Raw genomic sequence first — 27,427 nt, forward strand, 5'->3', positions numbered from 1 at the left:
CGCCGAGGTGAGGCGTGAAGGTGCCCGGCGCTGTGCGGCTGCCCCTGGAAGGCCTTGGCTGTCAGTGGCAGCCCTGATGGGGTCCGGAGCGGCTCTGGCAGGCTGTGAGGGCGGTGGGCAGCTGAGCCCCCCGAGCACGTCAGAAGCCCGAGCTAGGGCTTGCTGGAGGCCTGTGCCCGCTCTCGAAGGGCCCGCCAGGCCCGCCTCCACCCTTCTGTTGGCTGACTGGCGGCTCTCCGTGCGGGGCCCGAGCGCCCCGGGGCTGGGGATTGCCTGTGGCCCACAGCCCTCGCTCGCCCAGGGCTCCGGTGCCCTCTACTACTGGAGATGCGGTGGCCTGGCCCCTGTAGCCCTCTGCCTGACCTCGCCTTAGGCAGGGCACTGAGCACTCGGGCTCGGCCTGTGCGGTCACAGGGCGGGTGGGGAGCGAGCCCTCCCCGCCTAACTGCCTCGCCAGGGCCGCTCTCTCCGCCCGCACCTGGCAGGCAGCGTCTCCTCTAACTTTGGCAGCCTCCTCGGGCCAAGAACAAGGTGGCCTTTCCTACGTGAGAAAGACAAGCAGTGCGCGGCCCAGGGCGTCACGCTGTCCACGGCCAACGAGCACCTGGCTCTGGGGCGCGGGCACAACAGGCGCTGGAGACGCAAGGCCTCCTCCGTGTGCCAGACTAGAGCGCCTTTTGTATGGAGAAGTACGTCTCATTAAACTGTTCCCCCCGGGCCTCGCCGTTTGGCTTTGGCTGGGCACCTAGGGCTGCCTGGCCGCCCCAAGGCCTTGCTGGTTTTGAGCGCTGCAAAGTGCAGAGCAACTCAGTAAACAGAAGGATGGCTTTGGAACAAATGGAGCTAAAATAATTGGACACTTGTAGACTTGAAAAAAATAGCACAGCTCATACCTGTAATCCTAGCTGCTCAGGAGATGAGGATCAAAAGGATACAGCTCAAGGCCAGACCAGGCAAAAAGTCAGCATGACCTTACTTCAACCGAGATAAAAAGCTTGAGAATAAACCAGCATGACAGTAGAGGCCCCGGGTCCCCAGCTACATGGCAAGCATAAACAAGACTGTGGTCCAGGCCACCGTCTAAGGGGCCATGCGTGTGGCTCAAAGGGTAGGATATCTACCTAGCAAGCACGGTGCCTTGAGTTCAAACCCAAGCACTGCCCCACTTCAAAGGCTAGGTGCAGTGGAACATACCTGTAAGCCCAGTACCGAGAGCAAGGCAGGAGGGTCGAGAGTGTGAGGCACGCCCACGTCACAGGGTAAGATGCAGGCATGTCTCATAAAGAAAACAAAAGCTATTAACTGAGTCACACGGTTTACAAAATAAAAATTTAAATGTACCAAATGGAGGGGGGTAGGGGCTGGAAAGCCCTGGGTTCGATTCCCCAGCACCGCATAGAAAAAGCCAGAAGTGGCGCTGTGGCTCGTGGTAGAGTGCTAGCCTTGAGCAAAAGGAAGCCAGGGACAGTGCTCAGGCCCTGAGTCCAAGGCCCAGGACTGGCAAAAAAAAAAAAACTATTACGAAGTGGGGGGGGGGGGCAAGTTTTGGAATCAAGCACTTAAAATTAGTGAAGTGGACTTCATCCCAGAGAAAACTAGTATTTACGCTGAAGCCCGTGCACACATTCATAGCAGCTTTATTTGGAAATCCCAGATAGCCTTTGAAGGTCAACAAGTAGACCATGAAATACCACTTGGCAATGAAAGGAACGAGCCACTGTCACACAAAGGACCTGGCTGAGCCTCCAGAGAATTATACTTAGAGAAAGCAATCCCAAATGGTTACACACTGATTTATCCCGTTTATACAACATTCTTGAAATGACAAAAGAGATGACAATAGGTTAGTGGTTGCCAAGGACGGGGGGGGGGGGGGGCGGCTGCTGGCTACAAGGCAGTCTGGGGGGGGGTCTGCACTGGACCAGAGCAGGAACCCTAGAGATCTGCCCACGCCAGACGACGTCGAGCTCTACGGCCATGTGGCACCAGTGTCAAAAATCCAGGTTTTGATACTGTATGGTGATTCTGTGAGAAACCGCCACAGAGGAAAACTAGGCTGAAGGTGCATGAGACCTCTATCTTGGTAACTTCTTATGAGTCTACGATTTCAAAACAAAAGGGAAAATGAAAGCATTAGTTCTAAGTGCAACTTGTTATCCTACACTAGATCTTGCAACAGAAAAAGGACATTACTGGAAAAAAATGGTAAAACCAAATGAAGTCCATAAAGAGTATTGCACCACCATTAATGTTTTTAGTTTTAAAAGTACCAATGTCGTGTGAAATGGTGCCACACGGTGTACACGCTTCTAGGAGCCACAAACGACTTCAAAACTGAGACCCTGGGGCTCGGGACGACTAACCCAGAAGCGCGGGAAGGGCCCGGCGCGAGCACTGAACTGAAGGGGCAGCCGGGCCCGCAGCTCCCGAGATGATGTCGAAGGGCCTCCCTCCTGGATTTGTTCTCAGAGCACATTCCCTGGAAGCAGCTCCAAGGGAGCACACAAGTGCCATTTTGGCCTTCAGCCCCATTTACAAGGACCCACATTCCTTCAAGGAAAGTTCCGGAACTCCTCACTTCTCCCCCATCTATGGTCCCGTGGCTCTACACAGCTGAGATAGGGCATGGAAAATTCAGGTAAACTACAAAAGGAGTCCACTGTCTTCTCGCTCCCGCTTCTCTAACACCACATTGCTAGAAACAGAAAAAGAACTTGAAACATTTCCGAGAGAAGAAAACCTTACATTCTTTTTTTAAAAAAGAAAGGTGACAAGGCGCCCGCTGCCCCTGGTTCATGGACCGTCCTTCCCTCCCCGGGGGCCTACGAGACGGTGCGGCGGGCGGCCCCCCTCGCCGGGGCCGGGCCTCGGGTCCAGCGCAGGCCACCCCGTGAAGTGGCCACGACGCGCGGTGGACGGCCCCGAGGGCCAGCCTGATGCGTGCGACTCCAGAAGGGTCAGAAAAGCCACCTCCATGGGAGGGAGCGGGCCGGGCCCGGGCCTGCGGGAGTGTGCTTCCCACACCTGGCACGCGAGCGAGAGCGTGGCGCCGCCCGGGGAGCCCTCTGCGGAACGAGTGCCCTCGTGCGCGGAGGAAGCGCGGCCGGCAGCGCGGGGTCGGCCACACGGGAGCCATGGTGACGCTGCCCTGTTCCGGCGTCGGGGACTCGAGGTGACGCTCCTAGAAGCAGGCTCCCGCGCGGCTGCGCCTGGCTCAGCCCGTCTCCAGAGGCGGCGCAGGGCCCACTGACGAGGGCCATCTAAAACGTGGCCCGGAGGGTCGGGGCGCGGCTCCTCCAGCCACCCCGTGCGTGCCCAGCTCGGGGCTGGCGAGCAGTCAGACCCCCGGGTTCCGCCCGGGGCTCTCCTCCACCGCCATGCCAGGCTGGCTGCCGTGACCAGGCCCTGCGGGAAGAGGAAGAGGAGGGAGACAGCTAAGCTGGGCACGGAGCAGAGCCCAGGAAAGTCAAGGGTAAATCCTCGGACAGGGAAGGGCGAGGGGGCCCAACTGGTCCTCACAGCAAAGAACCACTCCCCGGCCAGACTGTCTCCATGGAGGACCACCACCCCAAAGATGGAGCCAGCCGCCTGACCCCAGGAGACTCGGCACCACACTGGACAGGAGGGGGGGCGCCCTTGGATGACTGAGCACCCTGTGCTGGAAACTTCCTGAGGCCTGTGGGTGATTCCTGCTCCTGGATGTTTTCCACAGGGTGAAATGCAGCTCCAACGCCCGACCCCCACCCAGGAGAGGAGCCCCCCTCTCTGGAGAGCTAGCCATCCACAGCGCCCCCACCCAGGAGAGGAGCCCCCCTCCCTGGACAGCTAGCCATCCACAGCGCCCCCACCCGGGAGAGGAGCCCCCCTCCCTGGAGAGCTAGCCGTCCACAGCGCCCCCACCCGGGAGAGGAGCCCCCCTCCCTGGACAGCTAGCCATCCACAGCGCCCCCACCCGGGAGAGGAGCCCCCCTCCCTGGAGAGCTAGCCGTCCACAGCGCCCCCACCCGGGAGAGGAGCCCCCCTCCCTGGAGAGCTAGCCGTCCACAGCGCCCCCACCCGGGAGAGGAGCCCCCCTCCCTGGAGAGCTAGCCGTCCAGAGCCCAGCAGCAGCCCGAGGCGGGGAAGCAAAGAGAAAACAAAGGCGATGTTTACCTTGGTGTTTTCTTAAAACAAAAAATTGCTCACTAGTGCAGAGCCAGTTATCAACTGCAGTTTCCAAGTGTGCCAAAGAGGGAAAGGTCTACTGGGAAGGCTAGAGAGAGCAGAGACAGAGAGAGACGACAAGCTACTGAGCAATGGCCAGCCTCTCCATTCTGCAGCGCCACAGGGGAAAGCTGGACACGACCACGCACCCCACAGTGCCCACAGGCTGCCGCGCAGCCCACCCCGAGGGCGCCACGCTCATGGGTGTGGAAAACAGGCCACACATCAGTTGTCAGAAAGCCTTTAGTAAAACCATTATTTTAGGCTGAATTTTCAGGTGATTTGGGCTGTGTCACGACTACGCAAGTCCACTGCTGCCAATCAGAGGCAGACACACGAAAGCCAGAAACAAACGAGTTCCAGTAACATAGTTACTTAGAACAACGCTGGCAGCGAGCCAGATCTGGTCCTTGCGCCATAATCTGCCAACTCGTCGCAGGCTGTTTCAGATGCCCATGCCCGACAAGCATTCCCTGAGGACCCCTGTCTACCAGGAGGCGCGCTCCCAAGTTGCCAGGGCATGGCTGTCACCTGTGCCACGACCAACGCCCACCAAAAGCTCCACGGGTGCAGTGACACTGAGCTCTTCAGGGCGGGTGACATGCCAAACAGAGCTAGACACAGAAGACCCGAGAATGCAGGCAATGAATAAAAAGGTAACAGGCAAGTCTCACTAGGATCCTAAGAACAGATGTATCACTGAAAATAATCAACTTAAGTAAAAACAACCAACATCATTATGTTGACAGGATAGTGGTTAATTCATCACAAAAAGGAAATAACCCACAAAACCACTATACATCACTTTTACTCTCTTACACAACAGCCCAATGAGCAGCTAAAGCCAAGGGGTTGTTTTATTTTATATTTTGGTCGGTTGTGGGGCTTGAACTCAGGACCTGGGCACTGTCCTTGAGCTCTTTTGCTCAAGGCTGGCACTCTACCCCTTGAGCCACAGCACCACTTCTGGTTGCCACTTGTGGTTTTGGGGTGGTTAATTGGAGATAAGAGTCCCACAAACTTCCTGCTCAGCTGGCTGTGAGCTGCAATCCTAGATCTCAGCCTCCTGAGTAGTGAGGATTACTGGCGTGAGCCACCAGAGCCCAGACCTAGAGATTTCTTTCCCCAGTCCTGTGGCCTTGAACTCAGAACTCAGGGCCTGAGCACTGTCCCTGGCTTCTTTTTGCTCAAGGCTAGCACTCTGCCACTTGAGCCGCAGTGCCACTTCTGGCCTTTTCTGTTTATGTGGTGCTGGGGAATCGAACCCAGGGCTTCATACAGGCTAGACAGCCACATTCCCAGCCCCACCAACATTTTTAATTTTTTTTTCATGCCAGTAGTGGGGATCAAACTCAAGGCCTTGTGCTTTTGCTCAGCTTTTTCCACTCACAGCTTGTACTCTGCCACTTGAGCCATGACTCCACTTCTAGCTTTTTGCTAGTCAGAGAGAAGGATCTCAAGGAACTGTGCTCACACTGGCTGCAAACCCCAAGCCTCGGATCTCAGCCTCCCTCGGAGGATATAGGCATGACTCACTGGCACCGGCACCAAGCAGATTGTTTTTAAACCACCCGTGATTCCTTCTCTCTTCTTCCTTCCTCTCTGTCTCCCCGCACCTCCACCTTATGCAGGCCGTAGTTTGCTGCCCCCCGCCCTCCAATTCTTTTCTGCCTGGAAAAAAAAAGCCCAACTCCACTGACTAGGGGTGTACTTTAGTGGTGGAGTCACTGCCTACTACGTGTCGCTTGGGTTCTGACTACGGGTGTGGATCGAGTGGTAGAGCATTTACCTGGCAACTAGAAAGCTGGAGTACAAAAATGACTGGGTTCAATTTGCAGTACAACAGCAGCAAAAATCAAAATAACCAAACCTCTGGGCACGTGACAGAAGATGCACTGAATTGGGGCTGTACCTTGAACAAAACGTACAGTCTGAGTAGCAAACAGCCAGAAAAGGCTCCGGTGTAAGAAAAATAAAACTAAATGGCATAGAGTTGGAAAAAACTGGACAAGGCAAACATGCTGATGTGCATTTCTGTACCAGGAGCTCCGTGTAACACCAACCTCAAGAGTTTCAGCTCACTCGAGCACACGGCGCTTGGTCTCCTTCCCCGACACGCAGGGCTTTCCCGGAGGGACCAACCTCCGTCCTCGTGGCTCACAGCTCGGGGCCTCTGCCTCGCACGTTGCTACCTCAGAACTCATAGGGACACCCTGTGTTCTCAAGCACAGGCCTACGTGACCAAGTCCGGAAGTCTTGGGGAGACTGTCCCAGCCTGGGCCCCTGGGCTCCCATTCCTTTTTTTTTTTTTTTTTGCCAGTCCTGGGCCTTGAACTCAGGGCCTGAGCTCTGTCCCTGGCTTCTTTTTGCTCAAGGCTAGCACTCTGCCACTTGAGCCACAGCGCCGCTTCTGGCCATTTTCTGTATATGTGGTGCTGGGGAAGCACTCTACCACTAGGCCATCTTCCCAGCCCTGGGCTCGCATGCTGTGAGCCCATTCTGCGAAGGAAGTGCACAGTCGGAACGGCCTCAGTTGTGGAACGAGGTGGAACGGGATGGAGTGAGGAGACAGCGCGCACGGCTCCCACGGCCTTTCCAGAAACGGAAGCCGGCAATTCCCAACACCACACAAGGACGCGGCCACTGACTGCCACACGACCACAGGAGGCCGGGCTTCCCGTCCCCACGACGCCACGCGTCGGCCCCAGGTGCCGGTCAGACAGTCCTGCACCACCGGCACGCGCCGCCCCAACTCCCCAGCAAAGGCTATTGCTATTCTGAGCCAAACCCGCAAGGGACCCCAAAACTCCGTCCTCCGAAATCCCGTCCTAATTGGCCAGAAGAATATCTGAACTTTCCAACTGCTCGAGGCACTGCAGAGAAAACGCTGACTTAATACAACCGAGTCCCCAGCACGGTGCACGCAAACTACTCAGGCAGCAAGAAGGCGGAGGACGGGAGGAGAAACGGAGGCAGCAGAAGGCAAGGCAGAGGAGAGCAGTGAGCGCGTGTGTGTGCAAGCCGTGACGAGTGGCAGGTGTGCGGCCACGCGCGGGGCCGCGGGGCGCTTGCTTACCTGCGGCGGCGGCAGGCTTGTCGGCCAGGAGCCTGGTCTGGCTGCCGGGGATGGGGTGCAGGCCGGCGGGCTCGGGGGAGGGCGGCAGGCCCTGCGCCCGCGTAGCCAGCAGCGCGTTGAGGTACTGCAGCCGGGTAACCTGCAAGGCAGAGGCCGTGGAGCAGATGCCGCCAGGACGGCAGCCACGAACGCTCGCCAGGCAGCACGGGAAGTCGAGGAAGAACCTGAAGCTAGCCAAGTGCTGCTTTGGTTCTCACTATGGCGGGTGGTGGTTGTTTTGCTCTCAGGGCCTCGTGTTCTGGGCCTTTCGCCCTGGCGCTCTGCTTTTGAGACATGGTCTTGCTTTGTGCCCGGGCCCCCTGGACCACCATCGCCTGGTTACGCTCGAGCTGGGACGGGAGGCATGCCCCGCCGTGCCCGGCTTGTTCTGTTGGGGTCCTAAGAACTCTCTTGGCGGGGACTGACCTGAAGCCTTCCTCTGCCCCATGGCGTCCTGCACAGCTGGGAAGTTGGGTATGTGCCCAAATGCCCAGCCACTGGCTGAGATGGAATCTTGTGATCTTCCTGACAGGCTCAAATTCCAATCCTGACCCCCGCTTCCCGAGTAGCTAGCTTTGCAGGTGTGAGCCACGTGTGCCTGGCACACGCCACAGTGCATCTGAGTGTGATTAGGGTACACTATATGTGTGTAAAAGCAAAACCTGTCAGAGCACCCCCCCCCCCAGTCAACTAGCTGCTGCTGCCAACGCTCCCCAAGTTCCAGGGGAGACCACGTCGGGGAGGCCTGGAGGCGGCCCCACGACACGGCGGCCCACGGCCACCCAGGGAGCAGTGCCTCCTCGTTCAGGAACAAGAACAGCTATGGCGTGATCCTGGAGAGTCGTTCGCTTTAGTTTTCACACACACTGTGAGCGGCTGGACTCGCCCCCTGGAGACGGCAAACTCGTGAAAGCCAACACCAGCGGGCAGTCCGAGGCTTACCTTAACGAGCTGCAGGTCAGAGAGGGCCCGCACGGTGTAGTCGGGGCAGTACGGGGCGGGCCGCGGGCTCTCCGCGGGCTCGGGCGGCAGGTCATGGCGAGCAGGCTGCCTCGAGGACACTGGGGACTGGTGAACTAAGAAAAGGGGTCATCGGAGATGGCGGTCACGCTCGTAGGGGCAGGTGGAGACTCAGGAGAGAGTAGAGAGGGCTCCGGGGATGAGGTGGGTCATAAAGATGAAGATGCAGCACCGAGACAAGGAACACAGACCGGGAGCCACGGGCTCTCAGCGAAGCTGGAATCCCACACGGGAGGGGGCGGGGGACCCGCAGGCTGTGCCGCGCCCGAAGCTCACCTGAGGACGGTGCTGTCAGGGCCGACACTCCGTAGTAGGTGAAGGCTCCGTTTTCAAACTTGAGGCCCTCCTTCCCAATCTCCACCTCAACCCTGCCCTGGGGAAGCGGGGGAGGGCAGGAGACAAAAGACTAGGCCCGCGCCCTTCCCACCAAAGGGAGCGCAGGGACAGACGCTCACCCTGACTGGGGGGGGGGGGAGGCACGTGGATACCCCTCCACCCACCCCTACCTTTCTGAGGACGGGGAGGCTCACCTGCAGGATGAGAATGAAGTAGTCGACCGGCTGGCTTCGCTGGTACAGGTAATGATGGGCCGCTAGGCGGTTGCTCTCGTCAAACTTCACCTCCTGGTTCACGCTGGGGTGCCTCAGCAGGTGCAGCAAGACCTTCTCGGAGATTCGCAGGGGGCTGAACACGTCCACCTCTGCGCCACAACAGGAGAGAGGGACCACGTCCACGGGGGCCCAGGGCCTGCCGCCCCCCGCGCTCCCCCCAGCAAGCCTCTAAGCGGCTACGTGCACACACCGGAGCTGGGCGGGGCACACGCACCGCCACACACACACACACACACACACACACGCGCGCGCGCGCGTGCGCCCATGGCCACCCCCACCCCGGCACGGCTCTGGCCCGTGTGCCACACCTCGGCTGAGCTGAGGGGCGTCCTCCGAGCCGGAAGGAGTGCCTGCCCCCGACAAGGACCGCTCTTTCCCCCACGCACCTCTGGAAAGGAAGCGCTGGGTGGCCAGGAGCAGCTGAGGGGAGATCTTCACTTTATACTCCTCGTCAGACACCTTGAACAAGGAGAAGTCCTCCTTCTGCTTCCGCGGAGCACTCAGGGGAACAGCCCTCTTCCTCCCCATGTCAGCTCCTGCATGGGCCACAGGCACAGGCATCAGCAATCGGCCCAAGAAACACAGCCAGACCAAGAGGCCCGGCCACCTGGCCTTTCAACCAAGGCCCGGGGACCCTGTGGGGAGGCAAACCAGAGCCCAACCCAGCTTAGCACTGCTCCCTCCACACAGGAATACGACTGCCCTAAGGGGGCAAAGAAAGACCCACATTCCAGGTAGGCCCCGGGACCCTGGGAAGCGCAGATCCCTTCCAGGGCCCCTTTCTCCTGGAGACCATAGTGTAATGAACACAGCAGCTTGTGCACAAGGGCAGGCCTTCTCAGGAGACCTCCGTGTGCTGGCAGCAGGGGGTTCGGACCTCAGCCATCAGGCTGAAAGGAGGAAGCCACAGTCAAGGGCCCCGATCCATCTACTGGAAGAGACCTGGTAGTAAAAAATGGGTCTCTTTCTTCTTTGCTGCCATGCTAGGATTGAACCCAGAGACTCATACATGCTAGCTCCAACAGGTTCTTTAAACCACTCGTGTAATACACTAAAAACCCTGAACCAGGAGGGTGAATATGGCTAAACAGGCATACACACCTGTAACAATGAAACCTGTAAATTGTTTTTAAGGAGGGAGAGAAGAATGACTGGGTGAGATGGAGTTGAGTTTGATCAGGGTATCTTGTACATGTGAATGGGAATGTCACAATGAAGTGCTTCTTTGTACAACTAATATAGGTGGATTTTAAAATCTTAGGAGAAAAAAAAAGGTGGCTCATGCCTGTAATCCTAACTACTTAGAAAGCTGGGATTTGAGGACCATATCCAAAACCAGCCCAGGCAGCAAAGTCTATGAGACTCTTATCTCCAAAGGAAGAGCTGTGGCTCACGTGGCATAGAGCTAGCCTTGAGCCGAAGAGCTCAGGGACAGCGCCCAGGCCCTGAGTTCAAGCCCAGGACCAAAACACATACACACAAAAATGCTAAGGGACACCACCAGGCAGGGTTCCAAACCCAGTACTGGTACACGTGCACACGCACCACCAACCAGACCTAGAGAAAACACCCAAATAGAAGAACCCAACAGGCCAGTGAAGGGCAGAGTACATTCTTGGTGAAGAGTGAAATAAGGAGAGTAGGTCTAAGCAATATGCCTTGTGTTTACAATGGCGTCCTGGTGCCCTGCGGGGTGGAGGGGGCTTTCCACCCAGCTCTGAGAAGCTCATAGGTGAGGGAGACCAGGCTTGAATTGCAGATCTCATGCTGTTTCGCCTTAGGAGAGCTTTTGCTACAGAGAATGCTGGTCTTCAGTTTCCCCTCAAGGGTTTAATTCACTAGCCTCCTGGTAGCCCCTAAGTATAACCCTCTAAGGGAAGTTTAAGCTGACTTCTGAGCTACTTCCCTAGACCGAAAGTTCCGCTGGTACCTGAGCCACTACCTAAACCGGTCTGCTTTTGTTGGGCTTAAGGGCCCCACCCAAACACGTCTTTTTCTTTAATAGCTAGGAGGTTCAAGCTCGGTACTGAGCTGCGGGTATTTGGTACAGGAAGGAGTCCACCTGCAGACACCAGCTCTCCAACCAGGACTCCCAACCGGACCTCTCAAACTGTGGCTTCTCAGTTTCTCTCCACTGAGTTCCCTTACAATGGCTGCTAATGGAAGCGTAGGCATGAATTACAAGGGCGCGCTGGGCGCCATGACATCCGGTCAGTTTCCGGTGGCAGGAGGTCCCCTAGCCTCCCGTACACAGGAGGAACCAGGTGGGCCAGAGAATGACTGGGAGTAAGAGCTCACGGTAGTCTTCCGACTCATCCAGGATCTCAGACTTGATGATCTCCTCGATGACGTCCTCCAAAGTGACCAGGCCCAGCACCTCGTAGAAGGGGTCACCCTCGCCCTCGTTGTTCACCTTCTGCACGATGGCCAGGTGGGACTTCCCTGTGTGAGGGACACGCTCATTTACAGCTTGCACGGCTTCCGTGTTTCTTAGTCAGCCCTGCTGCAAACCCACCACGACAGCAGAAACGAACGTGTGTGCTTGAGCACTGAGTCCCTCTTCCCCTACGTTCTTGAGACTCTCCATATAGCGAGGGAAATCTCAGAAATCTTGTTCATTTGTATGAGAGCAGCAGTGCTAGGATTCAACCCCAGGTCTACAGAACTCCAAACCAGAGCTGAGAACAGGCACCTGACCCCGCAACTGGAGCCACTTGTGAATAAAGGTGCAGATTCCCGAGACCATCTAAAAGGGCCAGGGGGCTACGGGCCACCCAGCCCGCTCTCTCTCAAACAGGTATTCCTTTTTTTTTTTTTTTTTGGCAGTACTAAGGTTTGAATTCTGGGCCTTGTGCTTGCTAGGCTGGCACTCCACCAACTTGAGATACACCTCCAATCCAGCTTTTCGTTGGTTATTTTGGAGATGGAGTCTCAAGGTCTTTTCTGTCAGGCCTGGCCCTGAACCTCAGTCCTCTGGATCTCAGCCTTCTGAAGAGCTAGCCTTTTCTTTTCCTTTTTGAGAAGGGAAATGTGTGGCCCCCGTGGCTGTCCTGCCTCAGCGCTGGAGTGCGAGGATTCCAGGCATGTGTCTCCATGACCAGCCGGTTTACCTCCTTCACCTTTTTGACAGGACTGCCGGCTATGCTCTGGGAGCTGGCTAGGGGATGGAGATCTGTGGAAACAGGCCACTCTGGAGTCCCAAGTGTGAAGGGGCAAAGTTAGAGGTGGGAACTTTGCCCTTGCTCTATGTCTCTCTCACGTTAGCTTCACTTAGGTTCCCTTAGTGAGGACATGTAAGACTGAGAAAAAGCCCAAGTCTCAGAGTATTGGGGAAGGGTCAGATATCTACTCAGGATGAGATAGGTATCTTTATTCATAGAATTACACATTTACTGAAAGAAACAGAAGGCAAGCTACACATGTAATTTTAAATCTCCTGAGTAGCTCCAAGTCAAAAGGCTCAAATTAATAAAATTAGAAATGGGGAACAATAAGTACCAAAGAAATCCAAAGGATCATGAGGCAATACTTAGGAAACCTATAATCACATAAACGGAAAAATCTAGAAGAAATAGATAAATTATCTAGATAAGCTGATCTACCAAGATTGAACCAGGAGGATGAAGAACCACTTATAACAAGCAATGAAATTGAAGCAGCAATAAATTACCTCCTAACAAATAAAAGTCCAAGACAAGATGGATTCACGGCCATTCCATCACACTTTAAAAAAAAGAACCAAAACTAAATCCAAACCCCTCCTCCTTCCCTTCCTTCTTTTTGCCAGTCCTGGGACTTGAACTCAGGGCCTGGACACTGTCCCTAAGCTTCTTTTGCTCGACTAGTGCACTTCCACTTGAGCCACAGCGCCACTTCTGGCTTTTTCTGTTTATGTGGTGCTGAGGCATCGAACCCTGGGCTTCAGGTAAGCTAGGCAAGCGCTCCACCACTGAGCCACATGCCCAGCCTCAGACTCTCATGAAATAAAAAGGGAATGAACACCACTGAGTTCATTTTATGAAGTATTACACTCATTCCAAAACCAGACGAACCCAACAACAAGAAAGAAGAATTATAAACCAATGTCTTTGATAAATATTGATTCAAAACTTCTGTGTGTGTGTACACACACATGCATCAGTCCTGGGGCTCGAACTGAGGGCCTGAGTGCTTTCTCTGAGCACTCTATTACTTGAGCCAAAGCTCCACTTCTGGGTTTTTTTGGTGATTAACTGGAGGTAAGAGCTGCCTTGGAACCATGATCCTCAAATCTCAGCCTCCTGAGTAGCTGGGATTACACACGTGAGCCACCAACAACCAGCATAGTGCAAAAGTTCTTAATAAGATTCTTGCAAACAGAGTGTACAACACATTAAAAGTATCCCAGCATGATCAAGTCGGTTTCCTCCCAGGGATGTGAGGGTGATTTAGCCTATGTGAATCAATAAATACAGCACACTGCATAAATAGGATTAAGAACAAAAATCATAATTACCTCAACTGATACAAAAAAATCCTTTTACAAAATCCAACACCCTTTTATTATAAAGTTCTGAAGACCCAGGGACTGCTGGCTCATGCCTGGCATTGTGGCTCAAGTGCTAGTGATAACCTTGAGCAAAAAAGCTCAGGGACAGTGCCCAGGCCCTGAGGTCAAGCCCTAGGACAAGCACACACACACACAAAAGAAAACTAATGCAGGGCTGGGGATATAGCCTAGTGGCAAGAGTGCCTGCCTCGGATACACGAGGCCCTAGGTTCGGTTCCCCAGCACCACATATACAGAAAACGGCCAGAAGCGGCGCTGTGGCTCAAGTGGCAGAGTGCTAGCCTTGAGCGGGAAGAAGCCAGGGACAGTGCTCAGGCCCTGAGTCCAAGGCCCAGGACTGGCCAAAAAAAAAAAAAAAAAAAAAAAGAAAACTAATGCAGGCCAGGAATATGGCCTAGTGATAGAGCGCTTGCTTAGCATACGTGAAGCCCTGGGTTCCATTCCTCAGCATACATAGAAAAAGCCGGAAGTGGCGCTGTGGCTCCAAAGACAGAGTGCTAGCCTTGAGCAAAAAGAAGCCAGGGACAGTGCTCAGGCCCTGAGTTCAAGGCCCAGGACTGGAAAAAAAAAAGGAAGCCAGTCCTTTTGGCAGGCGACTTACAAGATGGCGCTAACTTTCCTTGCTCTCAGACTCAAGTGAAAACAGAATAGGACCTGGTGTGACCTGCCACACCAGGAGGACTCACTACGGGAAGGAAGCAAGCGGGCTCCTGGAAGAACAGCCCCAGAACAGCGAGAGTCCATGGGATTCAATCTCAGGGCGGTGGTCCAGGGGTCCAGAAAGCACCGGAGCAGGCAGTCGGGGAATACGGAAAGGTCAGCAGGGGGCTCAGCTTAGTCTCCACCCAACAGCACTCGGAGCCACGGGCGGGTGCGAACGCCACCACGTGCCCACATCACCAGAGCGCTGGGCAGGCTCCAGAGCGTGGAGCTCGGTGGAGAGGCACACCGGTGCTCTAGTTACTGGGGTGCTGGGAGAGCCTTCCCATGATGCCTCCACGTCTCAGGGTGCGTGGTGCTGGGCAAGCACTCTACCACCAGGGTGCCTGTGTGTATGTGGGCGTGGGCACAGCTCTTTCTCCCAGCCGCCTGAGCAGGTCTGGTGCTCGTCAGAACCGTGCCAATCCCGTGCATTCAGACGAGAGAGGACGCAACACAGCTGCTGAAAGCAGGCAAAATGCAGGAAGTGGAGGAAGGAGTTCACCCACTTGAGTCTTACAGGGGATTGACAGAGAAGACAGCAGAGGTTAATAGCATTACAGAAAATACAAGTCATTCACTATCATCCCGTTCACTCTTCTAGGTGATATTGTACAAAACAGCTGCATGAGTCATCTCGAAGCTGCACTGAGAAGTATTTCTCTCCCTCCCAGCCTACAAAGTCCCTGAGCAGCTGGTACTTGGTGTTAGACAGAAGAGAACAGGGCAAGGCCCCGAGTGGTACTGCCAGGAGGCAGGACGGCAGACGCCAGGCGGAAGGCTGCCACGTGGACTGGGCAGTGATTTCCATCTATATCCAGCTACCCAGGATGCAGTCTGGCCCAGGCAAAAACACAAGGCCCCATGGGGAAGAATGGCCCCGTGAAAAGCATGGCATGGCTCAAGTGGTAGAGCGTCTTCCATAATCTCAAAGTTTAAACTCCATTGCTGCCAAAGAATAGAAGAGAATAAAATGCAGCCTCGGTTCTTCAGCAGAGGAATAGAAGGGTTGCAAAAATGGACTTTAACAAGGGAAGGCAGACGTCCAGCAAAGACCTGCAGAGAGAAAAGCGGAGAAGGCTCCAGGATGCCACAGGAAAGACAAGGGTTGCTCTACCCCCAAAAAAGCCCTCATTAGCCACAGGGGCAAGCAAGTGAATTAAAGGCGAAGGGGACTCCCTTTGACCTTGAGGTTCCATCACTGGCTTGTAGGAGGAAACTTTCAGCATGATGTCAGGCAGCTTCTGGAAATAGTCTGATTAGAGCAGAAAGACACCGAACCCCTCAGTCCGCTGGCATCAGGATGCTTGAAACCTGCTTGCTTCTCTAGAGCACTTCAGCCACGGCAGAACAGAGCGTCTCCACTTGGCCTTCCTTGGCGTTTCTTTCCTATGACCTGTCAAGAGGAACTGGTCCACCCCTAGCCGGCGCACTCTGCTCTGCTTCCACCTTACGCCTGTGCTTAGTGGAGGCTTGTCTGCATTCACACTTCCCCTTTGTTCTCCCCATCGCTGAAGGCCAAATGAGGGGCTGGAGCATGGCTCAGCGGCAGAGCACCCGCCTCAGATGCACAAGGCCAGTCGCCAGCGTGAGTCACCAGGGGGGCGAAGGGCACCCCGACCGCTGCCCTCTTCTCATCCCGAGCTTCTCCTTGGAAAGAAAGTGGTCCCTCTCGTCAGCTCCCAGCACATCCCAAGCCTCCAGCTCTCCTCCTCTTGTGGGTTCTGCCCCTCCCAATCCTGCGGCAGCCAGACCACTTCCACACTAAAGTCGAGATCTTAACTTCCCGCGTGGGCCAGCCGCTTACAATTCCCATCAGCTTCCTGCCTCTTGGGACAATGCAGGAAACACAAATTCCAGCAGAAGAAAAAAGCTCACCTGTTCCCTGCCCCAACCTGAGGAAGACAGCGCTGCCATGCAGGCAGAAAGCCTGGCCGCATCCTCAGCTCCTACGTCCTGCTCCACAACCCTCAGCCAGCCAGCACAACTTCCTACGCAACCCCTAGTGTTCCTCCGAGCCTCCTTCTCAGGGTACTGTGCACCTTGCCTGCTCCCCTTCTACCGCGCCCCTTGCCTGGGGGACCCTCTACCGCGCCCCGTGCCCGGGTCCCCTCTACTGCGCCCCTTGCCTGAGTGGAGGGAAACCAATCAGATGGTGCCATTCTGCTCAAGTGCAAGTCCTTTGTCTTATCTCAACTTGTGAGCATTTACCTTCTCCCCAGCTAGGATCCTCAACCCTTTGCAGTGAAGATTCTGACACTGTTTGGAAAACAAAGCACTTTCACCAACCTCATACTATCTATCAACCAGCTCCAGACAAAGGTGACTCCTGCACCTCCATTGGTCAAACTCTCCCATGGTGACTGCCCGTAAGCTGAGAAAGTACAAGTCCAGCTTAAGCCAAGTGCCAGAGGGAATGTTTTCTTAAGAAGCCTGTTAACAAGACTTTGGTACACCAAGGGGACAGCTGTGGTTTGTGCACTGTTCCCTTAAAAAAGGAGGAAGTCTAGCCAACACCTGTAATTCTAGCTACCTGAGAGGCTGTGATTGGGGTTTGATGCTAGCCCTAAGAGAAAAGTTCATGAGACCACTTTTCAACCCATATGACCGTCATCCCACGCTAAGCAAGGACGAGTTTGGGAGGGTCACAGCACCAAGCCAGCAGGAGCAGGAACGTCCCCTATACCTGGTGTGTGGGAAGGAAAGCTGGACAGGGTGGTTAGCAAATGCCTGTGGTCCCAGCAAGCCTAAAAGCTGATAAGATGGGGGCCCAGGCTCACACCCAGCGGGAAAGAGACACCATCATCCTAAAGATCCTATTAAAGAAGACAGGACTTAGTAAAAGTCAAGGTTGGAGGCATGGCTCTGCATTTTGTCCAGTACTACCAACAAAAGAAAAAGGCAGGGAGGAAGGGAGGGAGGGAGGGAAATGGGATCGGTACCTCTAGGGTCATTCTGTCTACTAATTCACCCCAAGCCAGCAACCCCCAGCTCCCAGCGCAGTTCACCAGGAAGGACAGCGTCTCTGCTAACAGCATCACTAACAGCAGCATGCCAAGCCCAAGTGTTTCACACATCCACCCCAGACTCCTTTGTACACTCATCACTAATACCTCAGAGAACTTTAAGCAAGGCTCCTAGGCTAAACAGCCTTCCCAGGGGCTCAAAACAGGCAGACATGGTCTGAAGCCAGCCTTCTGACGCCAGGACCGTCCTGCCGGCCCCCACTCCACGGGCAGCGCCATGCTTCAGGATGAACGGTCACCACAGAGTCTTTCCCCGGGGAGCAGACCAGGGCCTTGTTTGAAGGGAAGGGCCAGGAGCACCTGAGCGTTCCTCTGACCAGTCAGAGCTGCCGATGCAAGCCATCAGCCCACGCCGGAGCTGTACCCAGGCTGTGTCCAAGAGTGAAAAGAGGCGAGGGATAGGATGGCCTGCCAGAGCCCAGCACACAGCAGCACTCAACACAGGGTGTAGTGCTTACGCACAAAGAGCTGCCTTCCTGCACCCACTGTTCAAGGGCTGAGAACTTCCCATTTGGACCTTGGGCCCAAAGGCCAGAAGTCACCTCCGTCGCACACTCTCTTTAGGACAGAGCATACCCGGAGCCTGGCCTGGGGTGCACATATCCCTGGCCCATAGGAATGCAGACGTGAGACGCATGGCTGGTGGCCAGGGTGGCTCTGGAGCCCCAAAGAATGAGGCTGGAGAAGACTACAGAAGAACCGATGCCTTCTCATTTTATAGGGGCCTCAGCATTGTTACTTTCTTCTTTTTCTTGGTGTGTGTGGGGGGGGCGGGGGGGTTGTAGGCCTTGAACTCAGGGTCTGGGTGCTGTCCCTGAGCTCTTTTGCTCAAGGCTGGCACTCTACCACTTTAAGCCACAGCGCCACTTCTGGTATTCTGGTGGTTAACTGGAGATCAGAGTTCCACTGGACTTTCCTGCCAGGGCTAGCTTTGAACCTCAACCCTCAGATCTCAGTCTCCTGAATAGCTAGGATTACAGATGTGAGCCAGCAGCGGCCAGCTCTTGGGTTTTTACCTTCAGCTGCCGGAGTTACTCGAACTATTGAGAGGAAACAGTAAAAATGTCAAGCGAAGGGAGAGCCTGATACGCCTTACTTACGTGTAAGAAAAGGAGAGAATAGGGAAGGGGCACGCTCGGCAGTAGAGCACGGCCCGGCATGCATGAAACCCTAGCGCTGATCCCTAGAACTGTGCAAAGATTCAAAAATTGAGATTACAGAACAAAACCAAACAAAACAGGAAAGGAAAAGGTAGCAGCAGGCGACAAGAGGAAAAGAAGTTAATTCGGCATGCGTCAAAGTGGAGCTTTAGACTCTTGGGTCCTTCCTGGGTCTGCAATCCCGAAGGCGATCGACCGATCACCTGTCAGCGATCATCACAGACGCAGCTAACTCGACGACACCACCGGGCCGCGCCCAGAGCGCCTTTCGTAGGGCCTTCCAGCTGCTCTCCAGGAATCCCGGCCCCCTAGAAAGCCCCAGGGCACGAGGCCGGCCCGGACGCCTCCAGTGGGGAGGAGGGCTGCCCCGCGGGGGGCCGCGTGAGGGCCGGACGCCGGGCCCCGGCTCCCTCCCCACGCCTCCCCCCCCCCCCCCCCCCCCGCCGCTCCCTCACCTCGCTTGAACTCCTCCAGGACGGCGTCCAGCTTGGTGTCGTTGAAGACGAAGTGCAGCGGGTGGTTGTAGAAGCGGGTGATGGTGGAGAGCGGCGTGCGGTCCTCGGGGTCCACGAAGGCCAGGTCCTTGAGGTAGAGCATGTCCACGATGTTGGAGCGCTCGTCCTCGTAGACGGGGATGCGCGTGTGGCCGCTCTGCATGATGCCGGCCAGGACGCCGAAGTCGAGCACGGCGCGCGCGTCCAGCATGAAGCAGTCCTCGAGCGGCGTGAGCACGTCCTCCACGGTGCGGTGGCGCAGCGCGCCGCGGCCCAGCTCGCCGCAGGGGTCGCCGCCGCCGCGCGCCAGCTCCAGCACGCGCTCGCGCAGCCGCCCGGGCCGCGCCGCCAGCTCCAGCAGCTGCCCGACGGGCAGCGCCACGGGCAGCGTGAGCAGCACGGCCAGGCGGCTGAGCCCGAGCGCGCGCGGCGCCAGCGCCAGCGCCCAGCGCCCGCTCACGGCGGCCGGCAGCACCTCGCCCACCAGGAACACCAGCCCCGCGCAGCCCAGCACGGCGGGCGCGGCGCGCTGGCCCGCCGCGCGGTACAGCACCACCGCCAGCGCCGCCTGCGCCAGGCTGGCCAGCAGCAGCAGCGCGCCCAGGGCGCAGCCGGCCCAGCGCCGCCCGGGCTCCAGGCGCCGCGCCGCCGCGCGCTCCGCCTCCGAGCCGCTCTCGCGCAGCACCTGCACGTCGGCCGGCGCCAGCGCCAGCGCGCTCAGCTGCAGGCCGCGGGCCAGCGCCGCCAGCGCCAGCAGCCCCGCCGCCGCCAGGCCCAGCGCCCAGGCCGGGGGCGCCGCCTCCTCCGCGCCGCCGCCGCCGCCGCCGCCGCCGCCCGGCTCCACGCGCACCGCCAGCAGCGCCGACGGCGACGGCGGCCGCCCGGCCGCGGCGCGCAGGCGCAGCAGCGCGCGCCACTCGCCCGGGGCGGCCGGCACCGCCTCCGCGGCCGCCGCGGCCGGCCCGCCCTCGGGGCAGCCGGCGCCCTCGGGGGCCGCCCAGGTCCAGGAGCTGTTGGCCCAGCCCGAGCCCAGGAGGCGCAGCCGGAAGGTGGCCTCCGGGGCGGCCTCTCCGCGCGCCCGCCCGGAGCCCACCTCCTCCAGGCAGAGGCCGAGCGGCCGCGGGCCGGACGCCACCTCGCCCGCGGCGCGGCCCAGCCAGAGCACGGCCAGCACCCAGCGCAGCCGACCGGCCGCAGCCGCCGCGGCCGCCATCGCCCGCTGCCCCCGCTCGGCGTGCCGCGCAGCCTACCCGGCTCGCCCCGCGCCTCCCGCCCGCCCCGGCCAATCGGCGCCGGCCTCCTCTCCCCGCCAGCCAATAGGCGGCGGGCGAGGGCGGGCCCCGGGGGCCGGGCTAGGCTGCGCCAGGGAGTAAACAAGCGGCGCGGCGCGGCGCGGCGCGGGGCGGGCCGGGGGCGCGGGGCCCGCGGGGGGCGCGGGGAGCCGCGGGCGGGCCCGGGCGGGCGCCGGGGGACGCGGGCCGAGCCGGGCCCGCGCGCGCCCTCCGGGAACTGGCGGCGGCCTCGGGAAGCGGAGGGGACCGGGCGACTCGTCGCCCATGAACCGCGAGGGGCGCGGTGGAACGGCGCCCGGGCCCCCGAGTTCCAGCCCCACGACCGACAGCGCCGACGTGGTGGCCCGCGCGGCGTTCGCTCCGGAGGCTGAGGTCTGAGGATCGCGGTTCGAAGCCAGGCCCAGCCGCAAAGTCCGTGCGACTCCTCCCCTCCCCCCCACCCCCCAGCCGTCGGTGGAGCCGCGGATCCACCTGCCTCCGGTGAAGTAGAAAGAACTGAAGGCTTCCTAGAGGAGTCCGCCGTTCCGTGATCAGGATGAAGTGCCGACTGCGAGCTGGAACCGGAGATGTGACCCACCGGAGTCACGTGCCTGGAGTCGTCCGCCGGCGGAGAGGAAGGAAATCCCCGCGCTCTTAGAAACACAAAGCTCTTGCCTTTGGCAAGTCACCTCTTGCAGGTTCTCGACCTCACTCTTTTTTTTTTTTTTTAATTCTCAAAGCGAAGTACAAAGGGGTTACAGTTTCATAGTTTTGTTATTGTTTTTTTTTTAAAGTTTAGCGAGCTCTTTGCTTTTATTATGGACTATCAAAACTTCATAGAGGGTTCAGACAGAACGGATGATTAATCATCAATACATCTCTTCTGTTTCATAGTTGTTGTTTTTTAAGGGAAATACTCCAGGTAGAACAATCAGATCAAGCTCAGAAAATACCAATTATTTAAACTACCAACACCCAGCGTGGCTTTCAGTTAAAAGGTTTTCCTTCTCTGTGTCATGCTTTTTTTGTTTTGTTTTGTTTTGTGGGTGCTGGTTCTGGGGCTGGAACTCAGGGCCTGGGTGCTACCCGAGGTGCTTTTGCTCAAGGCTAGCTCTCTACCACTTGAGCCGGAATTCTACTTGTGGCTTCTTGGTGGTAATTGGGGAGGAGTCTCACAGACTTTCCTGCCTGGGCAGTCTTTGAACTGCAGTTCTCAGATCTCAACCTTTGGAGTAGCTAAGATTACAGGCGTGAGCCACCTGCATCTGGCCTGTCATTCTTTAACCCACCCCTGTTGGTTAGTCATAGCTTCAGTCTTTTTCTTGGTTTTTTTTTTTTTTTGTTTTTTTTTTGGCCAGTCCTGGGCCTTGGACTCAGGGCCTGAGCACTGTCCCTGGCTTCTTCCCGCTCAAGGCTAGCACTCTGCCACTTGAGCCACAGCGCCACTTCTGGCCATTTTCTGTATATGTGGTGCTGGGGAATCGAACCTAGGGCCTCGTGTATCCGAGGCAGGCACTCTTGCCACTAGGCTATATCCCCAGCCCGTAGCTTCAGTCTTAATAATCATTATACCAAGGTATCTCTTTTTTTTTTTTTTTTTTGGCCAGTCCTGGGCCTTGAACTCAGGGCCTGAGCACTGTCCCTAGCCTCTTCTTGCTCAAAGCTAGCACTCTGCCACCTGAGCCACAGCGCCCCCTCTGGCCGTTTTCCGTATATGTGGTACTGGGGAATCGAACTGAGAGCTTCATGTGTAGGAGGCAAGCACTCTTGCCACTAGGCCATATTCCCAGCCCCTATACCAAGGTATCTTAAAAGTTGGTAGACAGCAGTTCATACCTGTAACCTAGCTACTCAAGAGGTTGAGATCTGTTGGATCAAGGTTTGAAGCCAGCTGAGGTAGAAATGTTGGAGAGTCCCTCCACAAAACAGTGCCAGGTGCCAGTGGCTCACACCTGTAATCCTAACTACTCAAAAGGCTGAAATCTGAGGATCACAGTTCAAATCCAGTCCAGCCATGAAAGTCTGAGACTTTTATCTCCAATAAAACCAAAAGCCAGAAGTAGAACTGTGGCTCTAGTAGTAGAACACTAGCCTTGAGCACAAAAGTTCAGGGACAGTGCCCAGGCCAAGTTCAAGCCCCAAGATTAATGCGTGTGTGCGCGCGCACGCACACACACACACACACACACACTCTCTCTCTCAAAAGCAGGGGCTGAGAATGTGGCTTAGTGGTAGAGTGCCTGCCTAGCATGCCTGAACCCCTGGGTTCGATTCCTCAGCACCACATAAACAGAAAATGGCCAGAAGTGGCGCTGTGGCTCAAGTGGTAGAGTGCTAGCCTTGAGCAAAAAGAAGCTCAGGGACAGTGCTCAGGCCCTGAGTCCAAGGCCCAAGACTGGCAACAACAAAAACCTAGTGGTCTACCTACCACTTGAGCCACAGCTCCACTTCTAGGTGTTTTTTTTTTTTGGTGGGGGGGGGGGGATTGATTAATTGGAGGTAAAAGTGTCATACACTTTCCTGCCCAGGCTGGCCTTGAACCACAATCCTCAGGTCTCAGCCTCCTGAGCCGCTAGGACTGCAGAGGCATGCGCGGCCAGCACACAGCTTTTTATCTTATTTTTGAGTTAAGATTTCTATTCACTTTACAGGGCTAGCTTACAACATGCTTGGCTGAAGTGTTTATTCTTGAGCTTAAAATTCATAAATTTAAGACCAGTCTGGCGACAAAGTGAAACCTGCCTCAAAACAAAAACCTCATTGGGTGAAACCTCACTGGCTAAGTAACTCCTCTACCTCTCGAGGCTTAGCTCCAGTGTCCTTCCCTCTGAATGGTGCCCCCGACTTGCTGACTCCAATGTCCTTCCATCTAAATGGTGTTCCCTGACTTGCTGACTCCTTCCAGTCAAGGTTAAGGGAGCAATGTGCCCCCCCCCCCCACCTGGTACTTACCTTATTGTGTTGCTATCCCTTCATTCAAATGCTTCCTCCACTAGCACCTGTGCCGGGTAGTTGCTGTTCTAATGCTAGGACTGTGGGCAGGAGATCAAGCCCCTGCCCTCATGGAACTTAGATTCTAATGCAGCAACAGCACAGGTCTGCATTTCAAATCTTTAGCACTAAGTACTAGAAGAAAGAAAAAAAAAAGCAAGCTAGGGAGACCAAGAGATTGAGATGACTCTGTCTTAGACAAATTAGGGAAGGTCTTGAACCTAGGGCTCCACAAATGCTAGGCAAAGCTGTACCACTGAGCGTCATCCCCAGCCCATTTGAACAGAAACTTCAGTGAAGTCTGGAGCCTCACAAAGACTGGGAGAAGTCTCTCGAAAGGAGACAGTAAGTGGAAAGTCACTTGTGTGGCTGGCTCCCTAGCGCGGGGGGGTGGGGGTCCTTCCTCTAAATTCATTGAGGAGTTGGCAAATGTATGTGGAATGGAATGTCCATCTGTACATGACTTGCTACTCCATCTCTCTAAATACCCTTTCCTTCGTTGTCTCCCTAATTGCTTCCCTTCCCTTCCCTCTTCTTCTCCTTTTTGAGAGCAGGGTCTCATTTTGTAGCTCAGGCTAGTCTTGAACTTGGGATCTTCTGCTGCACTCTCCTAACTCCCACGCCTGGCTCCAGTGCCTCCCTTTCAAACCCCAGTCTGTTGGCTGCTGAGTCTTGGTTGTGGGAGGGAGCCCTTTGCACAACTATAGAAAGCATGTGCTGAGGATTCCTCAGCTACAAGGTAATCCCGCATCAGCCTCGATTACAAGTGTTTTGTAGATTCTAATTCTTGCATTTCACGGCTCAGAGTCCCAGAATACTTTATTGCCCCTGGCCATTACAAATGACAGTCACTTCTGTCTGCCACAGATGTTAAATATGGACAGAAACAAAACAGGCAAGCTATACACTCACCAAGACTTAAACATATTTCATTTTATTACCAATCAAAAATAAATTCCATATATTGTTCAGCAAATATTATCATTGTTTTGTGACAAAAGACACAAGAGTCATAACAACAAAACTCCCCGAGAGTCAAACTCATAACAATGCCAAAATAAATCACAAAAATATACAAATTAAAATTTTATGCAAAATAAATAGGAGTTATTTGCTAAGGTGGCTGTGATCGCCTACCCATTTGGATGCCAACGGCGAAGTCTCACGTGGGAGACATGCGGAGTAGTTCCGGGGTATGGCTCAGCCTAGGAACCAGAGGTTGGAATAGGAAGTGAAAAATTGCACTGGGAGGAGGAAGTCATTGGACCAGTAATATTTGGAAATAATTACGACCCTCTGCAAGAAGTGATTGTCAGTGGGGCGGGTGAGGAGGGGAGGGGAGAGGCCTGTCAGTTGGTAGTAACCATGTGCAAAGAGGTAGCTGCAGAAGGGTGTGCACCTGCTCCTTTTGCTTCGCACCCGCTCACGTGGCCATGCGTTTGCTCCACCTGGCGCCGTCAGGAACACAGCAGGGCCAGTTCCTCCAGGGACTCAGGCGCAAGCTGCTCTTGTAGAGAACTAGGAGTTTCCTTTGTGTGTGTGGGGGGGGGGGGGGTGGTGTCAAAGGTCAGGTGGTTCTCTTTACGGTGGACAGCCTGTCACCGCCTTTTCTTCCAGGGGTAAAGTCTGTGCTGGGGCCACCCTCAGACCTGGGGCGAGACACAGCCTGGCCCCAGGAGTTAGGATCCGCCACTGGCTGAGGAAGGGAGTGAATAAAAACGACGCCGGGGCGGGGCCTGCGGCCTCTCCTCCACCACGGCCCGGCGTCGGCTCCGCTCAGCGGGATGGACGGGGCCCAGCTTCCTGTGGCGGAAGCCGGGCTCCCTCCCAGGACGGGGGCTAGCGCAGGGGGTCACAGCGGCGGTGCGCCTCTCACCAGGGCCCCGCGAGCCGCAGGCCTTTACGGAGAAGAGGACATGGCAGACCAGCCCCTCTCCCCGTTCCCCCCCGGGGGGGGGGGCCCTAGGCCAGCTGAGCCTGACCCCTGTGGGCAGTGGGTGGTGCTAACTGCTAACAACACAGACAAGTCGGGTAGGGTGCCTTCCCCGTGGAGGGGGGAACCTTTGGTAAAAGTGAGGGCAGGGCCTGAGCAGCCCGGAAGCAGTCCTACCGCCAAACACCCGGGGCGGAGGCGGCCGTCCTGTCCCGTCCCTCCCGGAGATGCACATGGGGGTGGGGAGGGTCCCCAGCCCAGCCGGCAGCAGAGTTCTGGGAGGTTTCTGGATCCAGTGGTTGGCAGCAGGAGAGGTGCTCCCCACTGTCACCGGGCTTCCTGTCCCCATCACAGTTCCCCAGTGACTCCAGCCGGTCCCGCGTCCCCCAGTTCTCGGCTTCCTAGGACAAGCTGAGCTGCTCCTGGGGGCGCTGCACCCCACGGGGGGGGGGGGGGGACTAGACCATCGGCCGGAGCGGAGCACGGCTCTCACTTCCCTGGGTGAGGAACCCTCCTCCCTCAAAGTCTTTTTGGAAAAGATTCTTTTTGAATATAAAATTCCTTAACCCTGTCTTCCCTTCCCCAAATGATATTTAAAAAGAGGAGCAATGAGCCGAGCTTAGAAATTCTCCCGGTAAAAAGCTAGCGGTTGCCCGCGTGGCTGGCCCGCGGCCGCCCCGCAGCCCGGCCGGGCTCCTGGGGAAGGCTGGCCGGCTGCTCGGTTCTGCAGGCTGTCTACCCGCCTGCACCCCTTCTGGCCTAACAGGCTCCCTGTCTTCATGTGGGCCTACCAGGGAGGCCCCCGCAGGGTGGGCGGGGGGCCCCCAGGCCCCCCTGTCAGATGGCGCTCTCCTGGGAGGCTCTGTGTAGCAAGGAGTTGCGCTCATTGAGAAGAGTCGTGGTCTCGTCCACCACCGACAGCTGGGACTTCTCGGAAAAGTTCTCGGCACAGGAGGTGGAGCCGTCCAGGGGGAACTGAGGGCTGCTCTCCATGCGGGAGGCCAGCAGCCCGTTCTGGTACTGCTGCCGGGTGATCTGAGAAAGGAGGGCGAGGCCGAGGGCTGAGGGCGCAGGGCAGAGGCCGGGAGGAGGGCCCGCGGCCCGACCGAGGCCACAGTGCAGGGCCTGAGCACCAGGGGTGGCTACACTCACACCCAGGACACGGGGCAGGGCCGGGCACCGCGGCTCACGCCTGTGACCCTAGCCACTCAGGAGGCTGAGGGCTGAGAACCGCAGTTCAAAGCCAGCCTGGGCAGGAAAGTCCGTGAGACTCCTCCCAAAATGTTGGGAATGGCGCTGGGGCTCAAGTGGGAGAGGGCTAGCCGTGAACAAAAAAGGCTCGGGGACAGCTCCCAGGCCTTGAGTTCACACCCCAGAACAAGTGTGTGCGTGTGTGTGCGTGCACGCGTGCGCTCACACACAGCACACGGGCAGGGAGAGGAAGGAGGAGCGTCTGGCCTTCCGTGCGGGACGCGGGGTGGAGAGGGCCGTGGCGGGGCTCACCTTGATGTACTGCAGGTCCATCAGGGCGCGGACGCTGAAGTCGGAGGTGTACTGGCCCAGGCCGCAGCTGCCAAACTGGTTACAGCTGCTGGTGAGGGTGGCGGAGGGGGAGACGTCCATGCTGTGGTCCGGGTAGCTGAGGGAGGCGGAGCGGCTGAGCGGGACCGGGTGGGACGGGGATCGGTCTGCGGGGAGGGGGGCAGAGGCATCAGGCTGAGCGGCCCCCACGCCCAGCCCGCCTCCCGAGGGCCGGCCCCCGCCGGGAGGGGCTTAGAAAAAGGGTCATGCAACCCATGTGAACCAGGCTGTTAGAGCCAAGCAGCCAGAAAATCAAACCCGAGAGAGACACAGAGTGACGGCCACTACTGTCGCCATCACAGCTAAGCAGCGTACCTTCACACAAAAATTCTTATTAGAAGGAAAACCGTCCAGGCTGAGCACAGTGGTGCACACTGGGATCCCAGCACCTGAGAGGCCGAGAGCTAAGGAGAGCGGCTCAAAGCCAGCCTGGGCGGACACACCTGGAAGACGCTTAACCCCAGTCAGCCAGCCAAAAGCCACAAGTGGAGGCGTGGTTCAAGTAGTGGAGTACCAGTCACGAGCAAGAAGGCTGAGAGCCTAACACCCTGAGTTGAAGCCCGAGCACTGACACAAAGGAAAAAGAGCACTGTCTCGCTAGGAATCCCTGGCCCCGGCCCCAGCGCAACGCGGTCCTGTCTTGGAGGGGCAAAGGTGTGTTCTGCGTTGACTACCCCAGCGAGCCTGACGACAGCTCCCGTCACAGAAACTCAGAGGTCCCCGCATGGGGCAGGCTTGAAGGACAGGCAAGTCCAGGAGGAACTGGCATGCACG

At 56.8% G+C, this 27,427-nt stretch overlaps 2 protein-coding genes across 8 annotated transcripts in view; both read right to left on the minus strand.

Annotated features, from left to right (window-relative positions):
• Nucleotides 1-1,517: 1,517 nt before the first annotated feature.
• Nucleotides 1,518-20,138, minus strand: Cnnm3 (cyclin and CBS domain divalent metal cation transport mediator 3). 7 transcript variants are annotated; one of them, XR_007211805.1, is made up of 9 exons: nucleotides 18,839-20,138; nucleotides 11,248-11,391; nucleotides 9,336-9,488; nucleotides 8,869-9,038; nucleotides 8,615-8,711; nucleotides 8,261-8,394; nucleotides 7,280-7,418; nucleotides 4,153-4,252; nucleotides 3,365-3,405 (listed from the first exon to the last, which is right to left on the minus strand). XR_007211805.1 is itself a non-coding variant. In XM_048352294.1 (8 exons), exons 1-8 carry the CDS (start codon nucleotides 20,088-20,090, stop codon nucleotides 3,338-3,340), a joined length of 2,157 nt encoding a protein of 718 aa, XP_048208251.1. In that variant the 5' UTR covers nucleotides 20,091-20,138; the 3' UTR covers nucleotides 1,518-3,337. The 7 variants fall into 7 exon arrangements, 5 of the variants coding, with proteins under 5 accessions (XP_048208251.1, XP_048208252.1, XP_048208253.1 ...); XM_048352294.1 differs by lacking the exon at nucleotides 4,153-4,252 and having other exon boundaries at nucleotides 1,518-3,405; XM_048352295.1 differs by lacking the exon at nucleotides 4,153-4,252 and having other exon boundaries at nucleotides 1,518-3,405; nucleotides 9,336-9,485; nucleotides 18,839-20,136.
• Nucleotides 20,139-24,052: 3,914 nt separating this feature from the next.
• Nucleotides 24,053-27,427, minus strand: part of Cnnm4 (cyclin and CBS domain divalent metal cation transport mediator 4) — a 40,752-nt gene continuing 37,377 nt past the window's right edge. Inside the window, exons 6-8 of the mRNA XM_048352292.1 lie at nucleotides 26,576-26,760; nucleotides 25,907-26,107; nucleotides 24,053-24,620 (exon numbers count right to left, since the gene is read on the minus strand). Coding sequence (XP_048208249.1) covers nucleotides 25,910-26,107; nucleotides 26,576-26,760 — 383 coding nt within the window. The 3' untranslated portion in view covers nucleotides 24,053-24,620; nucleotides 25,907-25,909. The remainder of the gene's footprint in view (nucleotides 24,621-25,906; nucleotides 26,108-26,575; nucleotides 26,761-27,427) is intronic.

This window comes from Perognathus longimembris, chromosome 8 (assembly GCF_023159225.1).
Source record: "Perognathus longimembris pacificus isolate PPM17 chromosome 8, ASM2315922v1, whole genome shotgun sequence".
Lineage (NCBI taxonomy): Eukaryota > Metazoa > Chordata > Mammalia > Rodentia > Heteromyidae > Perognathus > Perognathus longimembris.

Bases quoted from the DNA above. Each gene is read 5' to 3' on its own strand.
- Cnnm3 (XM_048352294.1), bottom strand. From the start codon at position 20,090: ATGGCGGCCGCGGCGGCTGCGGCCGGTCGGCTGCGCTGGGTGCTGGCC. The intron at 8,712-8,868 runs GTGAGCCTCCCC...CCGCTTCCCCAG, and splicing joins ACTTCATTCTCATCCTGCAG to GGCAGGGTTGAGGTGGAGAT. The intron at 8,395-8,614 runs GTGAGCTTCGGG...CCCTTTTCTTAG, and splicing joins CCTGACAGCACCGTCCTCAG to TTCACCAGTCCCCAGTGTCC.